General features: G+C 41.1%; 1 protein-coding gene across 1 annotated transcript; it reads right to left on the minus strand.

The window, feature by feature from the left end:
- Window positions 1-347: 347 nt before the first annotated feature.
- On the minus strand, window positions 348-18,965 carry coasy (Coenzyme A synthase). Its single transcript, XM_008113419.3, has 10 exons — window positions 18,738-18,965; window positions 14,791-15,458; window positions 11,598-11,812; window positions 9,763-9,894; window positions 8,300-8,489; window positions 6,686-6,750; window positions 4,804-4,888; window positions 2,715-2,812; window positions 951-1,097; window positions 348-844 (listed from the first exon to the last, which is right to left on the minus strand). The coding sequence occupies exons 1-10, from the start codon at window positions 18,800-18,802 to the stop codon at window positions 797-799; spliced, it is 1,713 nt and encodes a 570-aa protein (XP_008111626.1). The 5' UTR covers window positions 18,803-18,965; the 3' UTR covers window positions 348-796.
- Window positions 18,966-19,029: the final 64 nt, after the last annotated feature.

Raw genomic sequence — 19,029 nt, forward strand, 5'->3', positions numbered from 1 at the left:
AAAATAAGTGTGCTAAGGATTGCATTCTTTTGCTATAAAATGCAATTTTTGGAGTTCTGTACTGAAGTGATTTGATACCTTTCGATAATTTTGGTCTATACACAATATTCTACTCCTAGCCAACAATATGCTGCTCCCTATAACTCTTTTTTATTTTTTAAAAAAGTTGGTATCTTTTGGAAACACACTGTACAAATATCATCATGCCAGATTTGTAAATCCTTTACACCAAAACCTATCAAATAGAATTAGGACAAATCAAGGTGGACCTGAAGAGCAATGGCTACCTGCTCATCCCAAGCTAGATTCCCAACCAAATATACAGAATAAGCACGATCACAAAGAGATGGAGCCATCAAAAGATTTTGTCTTTATGTGTTGATTAATATAGCAAAGAGCACACAAGATAGAATAGGGGGAATAAAAGCTAGTGAGTGGGTTCCCAACCCTCTATCCTTTGAGTGTCCTCTTTTGTAAGCAGCAATGCTGAAATGTTGGTCTCCATCCGAATCATGCAACCATTGCTGGATTCAGGTGTGGGTCTGCTGCTCCTTCTTGCTTGGCCAGCACCCATTTCCACTTTGTTCATGTGCCTCCCTCAGCTTTTTGTAACAGGGAAAAAGCAGAGGGAATTCATGTTTGTTCTCTCCCTACCACCACCACCAAGCATTTTGATCCCTTGGTTCCACATCTCCATCCTTGTCTGTGGTCTCTTGATCACCCACAGTACATTCTTCCAGTCTGGCAGCACTGAGGGAGCAGGATGAAGAGGTGATTTCCATCTTGGTACAAGGCTCTACTTGGCTTTGAGACGTTTCTGGAGCAGGGCCCAAGCCTTTTCTGTCTGTAAAGGAATGATATTATTCAATAAGGTCACCAGGGATGGGGCTCAAGAGACTGGTCCACTGAAGTGAACTGAAGGATGGACACCCCCCACCTCACACTCTTACCAGCTCACGGGTAACCTCTGGCTCCCACATTGTGCAAAGGACAACATGCGACTGTTTCACTCTCTGGGTGTTGGGCATTTGGCTTTGCAGCCGCAAGCGAGCAACTTCTTCACTTATGCCATCTCTGGTAACAATGCGTCTTATGGCCTGGGGAGAGGTAGAAGAGACAGATGGAAAACCACCTGCATTAGACAAGTAACTTTTACTGGATTCGCTCAGTTATCAAAATATCAGATTTTCCTCAAATGAAATTGCAGTGTGAGATTTGGAGATGGTCCTTGCAACCAGCTTTCTTCCTCAGGCATTACTTTTATTGATCCAATTATGAGCCCTCTTCTGGTTGAAGACAATTTGGGCCCGGGCTGTGGCGCAGGCGGGAGAGCAAGCCAGTGCAATTAACTGCAATTAATCACTCTGACCAGGAAGTCATGAGTTCGAGCCCTGCTCGGAGCCTATGTTTGTTTGTCTTTGTTCTATGTTAAAAGGCATTGAATGTTTGCCTATATGTGTGATGTGATCTGCCCTGAGTCCCCTTCGGGGTGAGAAGGGCGGAACATAAATGCTGTAAATAAATAATAAATAAATAAAATTTACAATTAACATTGTTAAACACATTTATGACTGGGTTGCTGTGAGTTTTCTGGGATGTATGGCCATGTTCCAGAAGCATTTTCTCCTGATGTTTCGCCTGCATCTATGGCAGGCATCCTCAGAAGTTGTGAGGTATGTTGGAAACTAGGCAAGTAGGGTTTATATATCTGTGGAATGTCCAGGGTGGGAGAAAGAACTCTTGTCTGTTTGAGGCAGGTGTGAATATTTCAATTGGCTACTCTGAATAGCCTTTTAGTTTCAAGGTCTGGCTGTTAACTGCCTGGGAGGTGTTAGCTGACCCTGATTGATTCATGTCTGGAATTCCTCTGTTTTCTGAGTGTTGTTCTTTATTTGCTGTCCTGATTTTAGAGTTTGTTTAAAAAAAATACTGGTAGCCAGATTTTGTTCATTTTCATGGTTTCCTCCTTTCTTGTTAGAGTGGTCCAGCATTTTTGTGTTCACAGCATTTCTGTGTTGGTTGATGAACTAACCTGGACACAGCATATTATTTGAGAATACATGATAGCCATGTTTAAATATTTTAAAGGATGTCACATTGGGGAGATGGCAAACTTGTTTTCTGCTGCTCTAAAGACTAGGATATGGAGCAATAGATTTAAATGGCAGGAAAGAAGATTCCACCTAAACATTAGGAAGAATGTTATGATGGTAAGAGCTGTTTGGCAAAGGAAGATGCTGCCTCGCAGGATGGTGGATTCTCCTTCTCTGGATGTTTTTAAAGTAGGAGTTGGATGGCCATCTGTTGGAGGTGTTTTCACTGCATTTTCCTGCATGGTAGAGAGTTGGCCCTTGTGATCTCTTCCAACACTATGATTCTATGAAATGCCCTAACAGGATACCATGGTCAAGAAATCTAGCAGTATGCAACTGCTGGCACAATCTGTCTAGTACACAGTAGATGTCATCTATTAATGCAACCATGTTTAATTCCTCAAATTCTGCCTGAACCTAGGTTACAAAGGATACAATAGGACACTGTTATGTGGTATTGTTATAGAATAATGTTAGGGAAACTATTTTATGGTGCTACTGCTTTTGTATTTTGTTTGATGAGCATATCATGGCCATAGACAAGGTTAAAGAAAAAGAGGATGTCAATTGTTATCCACACATTTAGTTTCAGAAATTATTCACAGGCAATGGAATGCCTACCTCATCCTCAGGGATGATAACTGTCCAGACTTCATTAACTAGGTCTGTCCAGCCTGCCTCCAGCAACACGGCTCCATCCAAGACACACACAGATTTTCCTGCAGTTCAGGCATTGGCAGAGTTGAGAAACTTTTACGGTGGATAGGAAGAGTACAAAAACACTTTGACCATATTTGCATACCTCACAATAAATCAGGATGTCCGAAATATCCAGGCTCAGTGTGCTGGTTAATGCAGCCCACTTGCTCCTACCTTGCTTCTCTTGCTCACAAAATAGGCTACAAAACCCAGTAATGACTAGGTTAGCATTACGTGAGATCTGTGATCCTACTTTGTTGCTTCCAAACAAACCAGGATTGTTAGGAACAACTACTGGCTTAGTGGACATCACAATATAGTTACTGCAAGATTAAAATACCAATATAAACCCTCTACTTTTGGCATGTCCACCTCTGTCCACAAACAGAAGCTCAATATTCATAGTAAGTCAGAATCAATAGGAAACAGAGATGTTTAAATTCTGGCAAATACACAAACCTTGCTAATTTCAAAGCTACCCAAATGAAAATGAAGGCAATCGAATCTGAGTCTGAGAACAGCTGGATTTGAATGGGTGCAGAGACTTCTGAAAACAAATACATATCTCTATAACAAGGGAATTCACCTTTGTGGCTGGACTTCCACTGATAATTTATCATTTCCACTGATAATTTATCATTTAAGGCTACCTTCCATACCTCCCCATCCCATGCTTCCAATGTGAGATTGGTTACTATCTTCCAATTCATTGCAATTATAAATCTCGCCACTGTGAGTAAAATAATCACTAATTCTGACTTTTCCATTTCTAAATTCAACTTTGTGGCTTCCATTAGTGATGCTAACCTAATATCCAGGGTGATGTTTAGTCCTATAATGTTACCTATTTCCATAAATATATTGTTCCAAAAACCTTTCAGCTGGGGGCATTCCCACCATAAATGAAAATATGTCCCCTTTGTGCATGCCACATCCCCAGCAGAGGTTACTTTGCTTCCTATCCATCTGGTGTAATTTAATCAGTGTGGTATACTATCTCAATATGACTTTGTACACATTTTCTTTTAATCTTATTGACAGATTCCTAACCACTCTCCACTTCAGAACCCTTTTCCAATCGAGATCCGTCAGAGGCCCTAAGTCTCTTTCCCATACCTTTTCTAACAGCTTCAGCCCTATTTCTTCACCTATTCATCCATTATATATTTTCCCAATTAATCCTTTCTCTGATATTTCTTGCTTTTAAAGTTTACTTATCCATTCTTCATATTTATTAAACTTTCTACATCTGGGATTTCACCTAACCATTCCTTTTTTCCAATTATATAGCTGTTGCCTCTCAAAGCAATTCAGGACACCTGTTTGTCCTTCTCTCAGGGCCCTTCTACACATGCATTATAACCCGGGTTAAATCAGGTTAAAGGAGAAGGGGCTGAACGACGTTTAGCCAAAATGCAGGAGGAATCAGGAGGAATCGGGTTAAAGGTTGGAAAACACGTGTTTTAAAACTGCCCTTTAAACCTGATTCCTCCTTAGAAACACACATCTTTCCATGCCTGTGTAAATATGTAGGCATGGAAAACACTGTTTTCTTTCTCTCCCTCCAGCCCCTCATTTCCTTTTCAACTTACTGGAGGAAGCTTTCCATGCAGGCCTGCAGCCTTTGCCTCTCTTCCTCCTCCCTGGATGAACCAATAAAGGACCTTGGAGGAGAACGACCCCCTTCCCTACCCAAAGCCCTCTTTCTGCTCTTCCATGGGATGGGGGAGTGAAGGATAAAGGCTTCAGGCCTTGTTGGAGTCTTATCCAGAAAACTTCAAGGGGAAATGGAGGGCAGGGAGGAGGAGGCTAGCTGTGCCAATGTCCACCCCTGCTTATCTTGGATTAGCAGGGGTGAGTATCTGGACACCATCCCTGCAAAAGAACAGGGTTTAGACCAGCTGTGTGGCCTCCATCCCAAGAGGAAGTGGGATTTGAAATCACAATTCCTCTTGGAATTTTGGCCTGTCTGGAAGGGCCCTTACTTCTTAGATCCCAACTCTATTCTTACCCTGTGCTGCAGCCTCTTCAATTTTTTCTTTTGCCATTTGAGCCATCACTGGCCACATGATACTGTTGAGCGTCTTCAGCTGCTCCTGTCAGAAGAAAAGACAAGTGTCTGGAAATAAGAATTTTCAAAATGACAACAGAGAACTTCATGATGTAGTGCTAGGTTGTGGGATTTATTTATTTATTTACCATACTTGTATCTTGCCTTTCTCAATCCTGAAGGGGACTCCAGGCAGCCTTACAAAGGCAGCAATGTAATGTCACATGTATACATACATCAATGAATAAACAAAAACATTTAAACCAACATAACATTAAAACAAGAATTAAAATCACATAATCCAGGTTGTATTCCAGGGCCAGTCCGGGTCATTAAATTAATGTATAGTCTATTATTGCCCTGCTCCCATTATTGACCAAAAGCCTGATCCCAAAGCCATGTTTTTAGTTTTTTTCTGAAGGCCAGAAAGGAGGTGGCTGATCTAATTTCACTAGGGAGTTCCATAGACAAAGGGCCACCACTGAGAATGCCCTGTCTCTCGCCTCCACCAGTCGCATTTGCGAGGAGGGTGGAACCAAGAGCAGGGCCTCCCCTGGGGATCTTAACCTTCAAGATGGATCATAGCGGGAGATATGTTCTGACAGGTAAGGTGGGCCAGAACCGTTTAGGGCTTTATAGCCTAAAGCCAGCACTTTGAATTATGCTCGGTAGCAGACTGGCAGCCAATGGAGCTCCCTGTTCGCCACTCCGGTGAGCAACCTGGCTGCCACCTGTTGGACCATTTGAAGCTTCCTCTTTATGATGTCAGGGCAGTTGTAACGCAGTGCACAAGAGAATGGCAGATCCAAGTAGTAGTTTTGGCATGCTACTTAGGCTGGGACACGATTCATGAAGATACAATCTGAATGAGATTAAAGGGACTTGTGCAAGGGCAAAATGAAATATTGTTTATTTAAGAAATACCAGATATGAACAGCATAAAGAGTCTATATCTAATGCTCCAGAGATTAGGGCAGAGAATGAGTTAAAATTACATGAAAAGGAATGCTACCTAAATATTATTGAAGACCTTCCTGACCATAAGAGTTGTTCAACAGTGGAATGTATTACCTCAAAGTGTGGTGGAGTCTTCTTCTCTGGAGGTTTTTTAAAAGAGGCTGGATGGCCACCTGTTGGGAGTGCTTTAATTGTGTATTCTTGCATGGCAAGGGGTTGAGCTAGATAGCACTTGTTGTCTCTTCCAATTCTACGATTCTATTAATCCCATATGGATCTTATTTTCCTGAATGTTCACACTATTTGTCTCATTTTTTTGCATCAGTTCTAAATAATCTTACATTTATCTTTCCTTATTTTTTACCATACAACTCACATGACCCACCAACAAAGGTTTTGTGAGAACTGTACTCCAATAAATTTGGAGGGAAAACAATTTACCAACCTTTTTCGCTGAGTGTGTTTAGCTGCAATAAAGTTAAAATAACTTTATAATTTGAAAAGGCAAGCTGCAAATGTGAATTTAAACATTTACCTGTGCGCAGAACAAAAGGCTAAAGCCTCATAGGATTGTACTATGCTTAAATGAAAGAGAAGCATCCCAGCCTGCCCTTCATCCAGTGCTTCCAGCGGAAAAAGCCACACTGTACTACTTACTGTACAGAAACTGTTCTTATTCACACTGCTCCCTATCAGTACCTTTCACCCACATACATACAGAGGAAAACATGCCGAGAAAGAAGGTGAAAGGGCTGTCAATTTTGTGCGAAAAAAATACGTCAGTGGCACAAATACGTCAGTGGCACAAAGGTGAATAAAAGAAAACCAGGGCCATTTGGACAGTGAAGAATGTTAAATATTGACCTCACATTCAGATTGTTTTTACCTGGTCTCCAAATACTTTGGCCCCCAAGGCTTGTCTGTTGATAGTCCCATCTTCTTTCAAAATATCTGCAAAGAAGAATGAAATGTACGTCATCAGTGAGTGTAAACAAAAAGAAAGAAAGAAAGAAAGAAAGAAAGAAAGAAAGAAAGAAAGAAAGAAAGAAATTACATAATTTCCCCTCATCAGGAAGCAGGAGAGCCTTCAAAGGCTGTGTTCCCTTCAGAGTTTAGATGGGGCTGCTCAGTCCTATTTCTCAGCCAATTAACTTCTATCCACTGCCATTATGTTGAGGCTAAAGACTTGCCACAAAGTGATCAATTCTGTCTGTGATGCACAAAAGACAAGTTTCTAAAAGGCTACTTATACGACAAATTGCTCTTTCTGGGGAAAAGAATAATAGAAAACACGCAGCTTGTCATTTGACCACATTCACTCATGAAAGCAGAAGAAAAACACTGTCTACAACTGACACTTCCATTCGAAAACAATGCTGAGAATCAATGTTATTTTCTCTGAGTTTTATGTAGTAATTAACATTTTACATGTATTAAGGAACTGTTGTTATTATTTATACCCTGCTACTTCTGTCTTAAAAAGAGACTCAAAGTCATCTTACACATGTAATAACTGTTTTCACCATTAGCTTTTTTTCGCTTCCTGCCAAGTATTATCTTCATCTTCTTCAATGACTGAGTGAGCGCCAGTATGTTATGGCTTCTACCAGTAAAATGTTGATAAATTATGTAAATTTTGTAAGGAAAAAAGGCAACTGAGTAATTGGCGGGGGAGACAAGAATTTCTTGGTTTATTCCACTCTGGTTTAAAGATACTAAAGCTGTCTGACTGAGGGCTAGGAGTAAAGAGCAATGAAATATTGTTTACTCAGTTGTTGTGAGTTTTCTGGGCTGTAAGGCCATGTTCCAGAAGCATTCCTTTCTAACGTTTTGCCCACATCTACGGCAGGCATCCTCAGAGGTATGAGGTCACACCCAGCTAACACCTCCCAACAAAGGCAGGAAGCAGCCAGGATTTGAATCTGCAAGGCCATTTAATGCTAATCAAGGTTGCCAACTGCAACATTCACACTTGCCTCAAACAGACAAGAGTTCTTTCTCCCAACGTGGACTTTCCACAGATATGCTTTTTTAAATTGTGTCAGAAGCGACTTGAGAACATACTGCAAATTGCTTCTTGTGTGGGAGAATTGGCCATTTACAGAGACGTTGTCCAAGGGACGCCCGGATGTGTGGCTGGGAGGCTTCTCTCATGTCCTCGCAAGCTAGAGCTGACAGACGGGAGCTTGCCCCATCTCGCTGAGTTGAACCAGCAACCTTCAGGTCAGCAACCCAACCTCCAGGTCAGCAGTTCAGCCAGAACTAGGATTTAACCCATTATGCTACCACAGCTTCACAGATATATAAACCTCAACCCCACTTTCCTAGTTTCCAACAATCACACCTCTGAGGATGCCTGCCATAGATGTGGGTTAAATGTCAGGAGAGAATGCTTCTGGATCATGGCCATACAGCCCAGAAAACTCACAGCAACCTACCATAAAGCCTTTTTAAAAGGCACACTGACTTTTAATATTTCTGCACTAGAACTTAGCAATACCTGTTCCAAAGGCTTCGACCACTTGCTCAAATACAGGGCCTCCTGGCATATAGATATCATGTCCAAGATGGTCCAAATCCACATGGAAAGCACCAAGACGAACCAGATGTTGTGCAATTGAGCTCTTGCCACTACCAGATCCACCTGTGAGGCCGATAACGTAAAGGTGGGGTGGAGGAAATAGTCCTTTCTGTGACCAGGAATGGAAAAGGGAGAAGAGAGAATTGTTTGAGGGAAGAGACTCCATTGTGCACATTTATGATATAACGGCTATTCCTCTGTAAGTTCAATCTTACAACACAGCCATAATGTTTATAAAGGTCATGAAAACTTCTCTCCGTGTTTACTTAGCTCTGTGTTTCCAACCAACTGTAATATTTCTTGTGGGGCATCCTTTTACATTTCTTGTATTTGTTATATTTTTATTCCAGTTTTCCTTTAATGAGATTAAGGCAGTCTACATGCCCCCCCCTCCTTCCAATGTTTTCGCATCAAGCTTGTGACGTGGATTAGATAGAAAAAAGAGAGAAAGTGAGAACTTCCCAACTGTAAGAGCTGTTTAACGTTGGAACTCACCGCCTCAGAATGTAGTGGATGCTCCCTCTTTGGAAGCTTTTAATCAGAGGCTGGATGGCCATCTGTTAGGGGTGCTTTGAGAGTGCTTTTTCCTGCATGGCAGGGGGTTGGACTAGATGGTCCGCGAGGTCTCTTCCAACTCTATGATTCTATGAGTTCATATTCAAAGTCACCCAGTGAGTTTCAAGGCTCGGGGATGTGTGTGCTAAGAACTGGGTTGTCCTAACCTAAGTCCTGGTTTACCTCTGTAACCACTACACTGCATTCTTAGCTGACACATGCTCTCTCTATGCTCGAATATCATGCTGACTATCCACAATAAGCTTACCTCTCTTGTCTGCATACATGGAAATTGCAAAACAAAAGACAGAGTGGAAGAAAAACTGGAACTGCAACGATGATACTGGAAACTGCGTAGCTGGGAGACATTGACCAAACCTCCACTAGTGTTTCCCCAGTAAGTAGTCCATATCTAAAGCTGGTTACTACAAAGGATCTTGTAGGATAAAAAAAATCTTCCTTTCCCTATGTGTCAATTCATTCATCCATTTTGTTCTTGGAATAAAGGCTGTTACCCTCAAGTAAGAATCTGACTCAGTAAAATAAATGGGGCTTATTTCTGCATAGAAAAGTAGAATTACACTGTGAGCCCCCTGTAGGAAACATATCAACTCCAGCCCTTTGGTGTTAGGATCCTGATCACTTAGGGAAATGGGGGGCTGGCTTAGTCCTTAGTTAACCAAGGAGTCACTTAGTAAGTTTTAAGGGCAGCATTATTTGGGAACTCCAAGAGATAACATTCAAGGATGAAAGACAATGAGCAAACCCTTTATAAGCTACAACACACAACCCTATAAAACACACAACAAAGAATGCATGTAACTCACCCTTGGGGGACGCAGCAGAGTCCCAAGCAATCGGCACCGCATGCTAGAGGAGCTGATCTTTTCCTCCTCATATCTGGCACGCTGAGGGTCAGTCGCCAACTGGATTGTGTGAATGGTCAGCTCAGGCAGACCCTGTAATAAAGATCAGGATTAATTAATAAGAACAAACAACAGAAAGATGTGAAGCCAAGTACAGCTCTTGGCAACTGACTTTGCTTAACTGGGTGAGTGATACATTTTTGTTTTATTGGTGAACTTCAAAATTATATTTAAAATCTTTTCTGCTTTTATTCATTACATATATTCACTCCATATATTAACTGTCAGCTGTTATGTATTCTATTCATGAGCTTAAAAGCAAGATTAAAACAAATAAATAAATCGCTCTTCCAATCTGAAGTTATGCAAAATCATACCCATGTAATGCACTTTAATACACTGTCAAAGGTCAGACTGTTAACTAATATAATAAATCGATTATTCCGAGATGACAGTCTGTTAACCTAGGAGTGGGGCTTTGAAAATATGTGGAAATCCCCTCTTTTGCTATATCATTATATTTTCATTCCAATGTGCTTCCAAATAACTCAAGGCAAAATACTGCCTCTCCTTTCCTGTTTGATCATTACAACAACCCAGTTGAGAGGTAGTGATTGGTCAAGCTTATTCAGGAAGCTTCATAGCTGAGAAGGAAACTCTGACAAGAATTACACAACATTTTCCCTCACTCTGAAAATGAAATTGTTATATTAAACACGATGTTCTAATTATCGTTGTCAGATATTTACATTTTTACACTACAGCTCCCTCAGTTTTTCAGCCAAAGGATTAATATGGTGAGCTTTTGTTTAAAATGTTATTTTTCCAAGTTGTGGGTTAGCTACACAGTAAGTTACTTTTAAAATATTATAAAGACTTGCACTCTGCATCAGCATAATTTGTTATATGATCCGGTGCGTGAATTTCAGATAAATTCCACTGAGCTCTTCATATGTAACAAAGGGTTTGTTCACTTATGTATTTTTAACCTTAGAATGCAGCATTAACTATAATGTTGAATAAGCAGAAGTTAAACATAAAACAACCTATTAATTGCTACTAAATTTGATGGTCAGGAAGAAAACTTCCAATGTGTACATAAACCAACTACTAAAAAAAATGGGTATTACAGTACTCTCCTTTTGATGAATTTACAGAATCAATGTTAAAAAAAACTAAAGTTGAAAAAGATCACTTAATATCCTAGTTATTAAGGAACTATAGAATAATTGTCTCTTTTAAATAATAATAATAATAATAATAATAATAATAATAATAATAATACTATGGAGCTGATTTCAAGACCTGGTTATAGTTTCTAACAAGAATGGTTTCAAAAGAGGGAATAGAAACATTCTAAGAGAAACTGTGACCAGTGCAGAAGAGCTCCAATTCATATCAAAACTATTATCTTGAGCAGCCATTACATATTATTTTGCATCTACTTATGAAGAGACAGCACATAGCCTTGCCCTATCTACTACTTCCTTCCTCACATGAAAAGCAATAATCTGAAGATACATTCTTGTTTGCATGGACACTCCCTGCTTGAGCAAGGATCCTTGAAAAACAAGCTCTAGCTCATGCGGACACTCTCCATGTTAAACAGTAATGACTCCTCTTCGGGCTTGTCATTTTCCAAGTAAACAAAGTAATAATGGGAAAAAGGACTGTGTGCCTTGCATTTCACATGTTGATTTAAAACATTAATTCCGGAATGAGGGTAACATGGGCCCCATGAAATTAAGGATCTGTTTACAAGAGAAGAGGCCATGAAAGGTCCGCCACACACTTACATTTTCTACCCTCTTCTTGTTGACTGCCAGACCACCCTTGAGGGTCTCCTTGCTGACTACAATGCACTTCAGGTCAGAATCTGTGATGGATGGACCAAAGTAGTCAAACAGAGGGAAGATGTCATACAGCAAGGAGGGCTTGATGTCTACCAAAAATTCACTGAGTTGAGTCACACGCTGTTCAAAGGGAAGGATCAGTTCCTTTAATAGCTTATCTGTAAGATAAAAGGAAGGAAAGAGTCAATTTTTTGGAATGCACGAAGAGCTCTCCATTCAGGATTGGTGGGGCCGACCCTGATCTTCCCTCAAGAAAATGCATTGTGCAACAAATTCACCATTTTGATAAAAATACTATTTCTAGGAGAGAATCTCTAAGCGCGCCAGGTGACTCTGTAGTCAGCTCCTCCCGTCATTCCTCCAGGAATTTCTATAAAGAACTTATCTCTAGGAATCTCTAAGGTCTCTAGTGCAATTCTTTGTTAAATTTCCCAGAGAAATTGGCCATGGATTTGTGCTATTGGTGCCAAGAGAAAGGTCTTACAACACAACTCTATGGCCTATTTCTCTGGGAATGAAACAAATAATCACATTGGAGATCCTAGAGTCCTAGAGAGAAAGTATTTTTAGAAATTCCCGGAGGAAGCTGACCACAGAGTCAAACTGGAAAACTTATCAAATCTGTAAATAATCAAATTTGCAAAAAAATCAAAATTGCAAATGCAGAGGGACAACTGCACCACTTTTACCACCACTTTTAGGTCTACATAACCCTATCACCACACAGACCAATTAATTCAGCTGCAGACATCTTGTTTGGTTTTTGACAGGCTGCAAAAAGCCCTTACACCAAGCATCTTGAAGGGTGGGGGGAAGCAAACAATTGACCACAAAGATTTATGGCTCCAAGAATATCTTGAACCTGATAAGACAAGGCATCTTATTATGTTTCTCCTGCTCTTGGGCAAGGGACAGCCTATTCAAACCAAGATTGAGTTGAAGAGAGGTTCCAAGAGACTTATTTCCTAGAAATATCTGGTGAGTTCTGGGTATGATAATGCAAACATGTTATTACCTTTTTCCAGAGCCTGCATATCTGTATGGTATGTATCAAGGTTTCTTCAACTTTTTCCACTCCTGTCTCCCTTTCTGGTGGCAAATTTTTATGTGATCCAGGTATATAAAATAGACATAAAATCAAACATTCACTGATAAGCTTGCCTGTTTAGCAAGTTTAGCAAAACTTGATAAACAGCCTGATCTTCCCTTTTATGAAGTACAGCTGGAGCATTTTGTGCAGAGCCCACTGTAAACACTTCACGTTGTTGCTTAACAGACTTGTGTAAATCAGTGATGCTTGAAAAACTTTTGCTGTTGCCAAATTATTTGTGACCCCAGCACTGAGCTAAAGGGACCCCTTTTGGAGTCAGGACCCACAGTTTAAGAAGTAGTCATATGTATGAAGGCACTTGAGGCTTCAAGCATATTTAATTTACACTCAGAAAAGCCATACCGAATTGAATGGGCCTTAATTCTCAATAGATATGCACTGGATATGCATTACTCTAGAACCATAATTCTCCATTTCTATCCCACCAGATGTTTTAGTCTTTAACTTGCAGACTCCACACCCAGTCTTTATGCTGACTTTGTCTTCTGGGAGTTGAGGCCTAAGCCAAAGTGGGAACCACCAGAAGCTGAACTGACAAAGTGCTTGGCCTTGTATAAGGCAATTTTCAACATAGCTCTTGTGGTTTAGTTGCTTCCAAGGGGGCAGCCAGGGACCCACATTCTAGGTTCCTTTGCATTTCTCTGTCCCGTCCCAACACTGCCTCACACATTCAGTTCTCCTTTGTAGTCCTTCCACTTTAAACAAAACTTGAAGAAGACAAATCACATTTGAAAATCTCTCAGAAATAATTATCAAAAACTTTGGGGGGGGGGTGTTAATGTATAACCAATTCAAAGTAAAATCACAATATTTTTAGTACTATCCCGCCACCTTCAACAGAGTCTAAAAACTTTTTTAAAACGACAGTCAATTCATTTTCTAAATTTCAAGTGACCTATGCCAAACTTTGTTGGACCAGACAGACTGGATCCACAAACAAAACCAGAAAACTTGGCTCTCTAGGGCATTTTAGTTGTTAAACCTGTAGTTTTGGACCCTGGAAAGTGGTATATCCCTGCTGAATGTGAGGGACGGTTTAAAGAAAACTACTGGTGCAAGCAGTTTCAGTAGCTGACAGATATAAAATGAGGAAATCCCCCCCCCCAACCAAGCATCTATAGTGGTTTCTTGTGAGCTGCTCATAGATATCACTTGAAAAATGCAAGAAGGGGACGTGGAAGGTGAGGCTTTTAGCTATAACTGAGGAATATTTGGTATAAGACTTGTTAGTGTAGGTTACTTTATCTTTCAAATTGTGTTAGAGAGCATGTTAACGGGGAGATGGGAATTAACATTTTAAAGATTCTTGATTTTATATATATATATATATATATATATCTCACAGCATGAAAAGGAAACCTGAAAATATTTCACCCAAATCAAACGCTGATGATATAAAGGATTGAAAATGTTGGAACACATAAAGATATTTAGATGGTTTTGAAAAATCAGTATTTCTCCATGTTACATATTACAAAACATTTGATGCTAGCATGTAGATAATGACAGGCTAGACCCAATTATTAGGCCTATCTAGAAAAGAGGCACAGAATCAAAGGAATGTAAGTGTTGATTTAACAAGTCTATTTAATGAGTGTACTCTAACTGGGACTAATAATATATCTTATCCCTAAAAGCTTTTTCAAGGCCTTAAATTGCATTTAACTCAAAGAATAAGAGCTATAAAACATGTAAACCTCCTTATTTCCCTTGATGTTACCACAACCCCTGCCCCAGGATTTTCCAGTTGTGCTCTCAATCATAGATTATATATGAAGAATCTGGAGTATTTTAAGCATTCTCTTGAATCAAGAGTGGACAAATTACAGCTTTCAGTGTGTTTTAGGACTGTAGTTCCCATTAGCTCTAGTTAACCAAGCTAATGCTAAAGAAAGCTTGGAGCTACAGTCCAAAAATCACTGCAAAACTGATTTTTCCCCCATCTTGACCTAAATGCTCTTGATTTCTCTAAATAGCTTTTGCAGGAGCTTGGAAAAAGGGCATACATGGTTCAAAGAGACCCACTTTCCAGGAGATCTTTGTCAGAGACGCCGACTAGTAGCCGATTTTCCGCCAGCATACAGCTCACGCTCAGAAGGATCTTGTGACCGTTGTGAAGTCTATCGAAGGTGCCTGCCACGACAACATCACTGTAGCTCTGCAAGGGCTCCTCTTTCACACTGGCTTCCTGCTGTGGAGACAGTTCTCCATCATTAGATTCTAGTTCATACTCCGGGTATAGCAGGACAGAGATGAGATTGGGTCGACAACTGTAGCAGCTAGTGGCATAGCGCTCCAAGCGTTGCTTGACTGGGTTGGACTGCCCACCATCTCGAGTTTCAAAGTCAGTGAGCACCACTTCTGGTGGCTGGGAGAGATTCTGTACAGATCCAAGTACCGGAGGAGACGTTCCCTGATTGAGGATGTTAGTGAGCAAGACCCGGACATCAAGGTGGCGATGGATGCCAGCATCGGCATACAACTTGTTGATAAGGCTGTAGACTTCAGATGTAGCTGGGACATATGTGGAACGGGGCTGTGCAGATCCTGTCAGGCTGAGCCCTGGCTGCAGATGAATATAGAGGGTGTCTTGTACCAGCCGAGCAGCTGATGTGAGAATGGGAACAAGGCGCAGGGAAAGTTTTGAAAGTGGTGATGTGAGAACCAGCAGGCCTGAACGGAAAACCGACATACTGCTCAGCAGGCAACACACCCAAATAGTTGTGCAAAAGAAAAGAGAAGCAAAGGTTAGTGAGAGAAAGCAAACAAATTTTATACAATGCAACATCTGCCTACCACACACAAACTGAAATATCGTATCATAAACCTCAGAAGTACTTTCCTATTTGCAGAACTGGATTAGAATTTCTCAAACTTACATTTCCATTCAACTGTGCAGTTCAGTAACATTGAGATTTCACCCCACTTTCTGTCAGTGAGACAATTGGATTTTGAGAATTTTGGGTTGTGGTGGAAACAAGGTTTGGTGATAAAGCTTTAGCAGAGATACCTTTTTCCCATGATAACTCTGACAGGAGTAAGTTTCCCTTCCTGGGGATAGATTTCCTCTCACTTCCTGTTGTCTAACCCCCATATCTAATTAGGAGTTGCATGGGACTGCCTGTAGAATAGGTGATTTATGAGTAATATAAAATGCATGCAATAGTTACTTTGCCAATTAAAAGGTCCCCTACTTCTCTTCTTCTGCTTGTTCATTTTAAGCTCTCTATTTAACATTAGTTAATAGGCAATTTAACATGTGCAAATCAGTAACAGACAGCATTTCTTTCCCACTTTTCTGAATACATTAACTCTCAACTTGTCCTGGGAAAATAGTTGAAACATTAGAGGGTGAGGCTATTTTATGCGGCCATTACTTCTGTCTCCTTTTCCCAGTGCTCCAAAATTTCCTATTCCCAGTAATGTGTTGACAATATTATTATTTCCAAGTAGCTAGCCAAGATCAGTACTATTTATCTATAAATATGAGGAACACAGATTTATTTTATTATTTGATGCCTCAAATGTACAGCATAATTGCTTGTTTACCTGGAAGTAAGATCATAAAATCTTATTGGGTTTTGTGTGGCACCTACTACGTTCCACGTTTCTGGACCAACAAAAGGAGGACCAACATCTTTAAATGGATAGTGAATCACGTTATTTCTACCTGGATGTATGGAAATTGTAAGTAGATTGATAAATAGTTATCTGTCTACCTCCACATCCATTTCATTTATCTGACATAAACAGTGAAACATTGCAGCCTAAAACTCAATCTTAAGCATGTCTATTACTGTAAATATTTATAAGACTGTATCACTAGATTCACTGGGGTTACTCTATTTATCTATTTATGTACTACATTTATATCCTGCTCTTCTCACACCGAAGGGAACGCAGAACGGTCTTACAGACAGGCAGCAATTTGATGCCATAAACATACATACAATAAAAATGAACAGTTACATTAAAACCAAAAACATTTAAACAACTCAATTTAAAACAATTATTAAAATCACGTTGTCCAAAATCATGATCAAAGGCCGTTCCAGTTGCCATTTCACTATTCCTTATTCTCTTGTTACACTAAAATTTGCTATCCAAAGGCGTGGTCCCATAACCACATTTTTACTTTCTTCCTGAAGGTAAGGAGGGAGGGGGCTACTCTAATTTCCCTCGGGAGGGAGTTCCACAGCCGAGGGGCCACCAATGAGAAGGCCCTGTCTCGTCCTCACCAACCACACCTGCGAAGGAGGTAGGATCAAGAGCAGGGCCTCCCCAGAATATCTTAATCTCCAAGGTGAATCATAGAGGGAGAGGCGTTCAGACAGGTAGCTGGGCCAGAACTGTTTAGGGCTTTATAGGGTTTTTTTGTGTCAGGAGTGACTTGAGAAACTGCAAGTCACTTCTGGTGTGAGAGAATTGGCCCGTCTGCAAGGATGTTGCCCAGGGGATGCCCAGATGTTTTAATGTTTTTACCATCCTTGTGGGAGGCTTCTTTTATGTCCCTACATGAAGCTGGAGCTGATAGAGGGAGCTCATCTCCCCGGGTTGGATTTGAACAGGCAACCTTCAGGTCAGCAACCAAACTTTCAAGTCATCAGTCCTGCCGGTGCAAAGGTTTAACCCACTGTGCCACCGGGGGCTCCTATTTTATAGGCTAAAGCCAACACTTTGAATTGTTCTTGGTATCAGACTGGCAACCAGTGGGGCTGTATGCTCCCTGTACGATGCACCAGTGAGGAAAATGGCTACCACCCGTTGGACCACTTGAAGCTTCCGAACAGTCTTCAAAGATAGCCCCACGTATAGCGTGTTGGAGTAGTCTGAGATGTAACAAGAGCGTGGACTACTGTCGCCAAGTCTGGCTTCTCAAGGAATGGGCGCAACTGGCCTCTACTTATGGAGGTCCATGATGAATATGTATATTGGTGCACTTTTAGGCTTAAATACACAAAAATAAGTCCCATTTAGTTCAATGAACATACACCTGAGGGTGGATCAATACTGCCCTATATCCCAGGATCTGATCCCAGATTATCTGCTTTGAACTGGATTATATGAGTCTACACTGCCAGATAATCTGGGATAAGAAGATAATCTAGGATCAGATCCTGGGATACAGGAACCTTCCACACAGCTGAATAAAATCCCACATTATTTGCTTTGAACTGGGGCCCTTCCGCACAGTCCTATATCCCAGAATATCGAGGCAGAAAATCCCATAATATCTGCTTTGAACTGAGTTATCTGAGTCCACACTCAGATAATGTGGGATTTGCTACCGTTAGTGGTGTCAAACTGTATTCATTGTACAGTGTAGGCCAGGCATGGGCAAACTTCAGACCTCCAGGTGTTTTGGACTCCAACTCCCACAATTCCTAACAGCCTACCTGGAGGGCCGAAGTTGGCCCATGCCAATGCCAAATCGTCTTCCTTTTCAGTCCCATTTCCTGCATGCCTCTTTAGCCCCTTCCACACATTATCTGCTTTGTATTGGTATATATGGCAGTGTGGACTCAAATAACCCAGTTCAAAGCACATATTGTGGGTTATTCTGCCTTGATATTCTGGGTTATATGGCTGTGTGGAAGGGCCCTGGGTAAAAGATAGGAGTGGGTGAAAAAGGAGGCCTTGTACGTCTAAACTGATTGGTACTCGGGGTGCATCTGAATTGGAGAATTAACGCAGTTTGATACCACTTGAACTGCTATGGCTCAAGGCTATGGGAGCTGTAGATTAGAGAGATCTTCAGCAATCTCTGACAAGAGTGCTGGCGCCTCACCCAACTACAACTCCCTGGATCCCCTAGCTGTCAGCCATGGCAGGCCAAGTGGTATCAAACTGCGTTAATTCTCCAGTGTAGACGCAAGGTTCAAAGCCAGGACTCTCCTGAGGCTTCACAGCCCACAGCCCGCCCAACAGAGAGACAGAAATAAAGAAGGCCAAAACCCGCAGCTCTCGCTCACCTGCTGGGCAGTCCCAGCTGAAGCCTCACCCGACCCGGAAGTCCTTTCGCCAGAACCGGAAGCATTTCTTCACCGAGAGCTAGGCATAAAATATTCGAAATGATTTAAATACTTGAATTAAAAAGCTTTGTTGTGTCTTTTTGAGGGGGGCAGTCTGGCTCCTTTGGACGGCCTTTTTAATAAGGTCAGTTTTATTATATCCAGTTCCATTTAAGCAATTCAGATTGAAGTCTAGAAAGGTTCCTTAAGAAAAGGCGGGAGGGGGCGGGGCCAACTTGAGGGGCGGGACCGT

The sequence above is a fragment of the Anolis carolinensis genome, chromosome 6 (assembly GCF_035594765.1).
Source record: "Anolis carolinensis isolate JA03-04 chromosome 6, rAnoCar3.1.pri, whole genome shotgun sequence".
In the NCBI taxonomy this organism is placed as follows: Eukaryota; Metazoa; Chordata; class Lepidosauria; order Squamata; family Dactyloidae; genus Anolis; species Anolis carolinensis.

Bases quoted from the DNA above. Each gene is read 5' to 3' on its own strand.
- coasy (XM_008113419.3), bottom strand. From the start codon at position 18,802: ATGCTTCCGGTTCTGGCGAAAGGACTTCCGGGTCGGGTGAGGCTTCAG. The intron at 15,459-18,737 runs GTGAGCGAGAGC...CCTGCTGAGCAG, and splicing joins CAGCTGGGACTGCCCAGCAG to TATGTCGGTTTTCCGTTCAG. The intron at 4,889-6,685 runs GTAAAAACAATC...TTCTTCTGACAG, and splicing joins CCAAAGTATTTGGAGACCAG to GAGCAGCTGAAGACGCTCAA.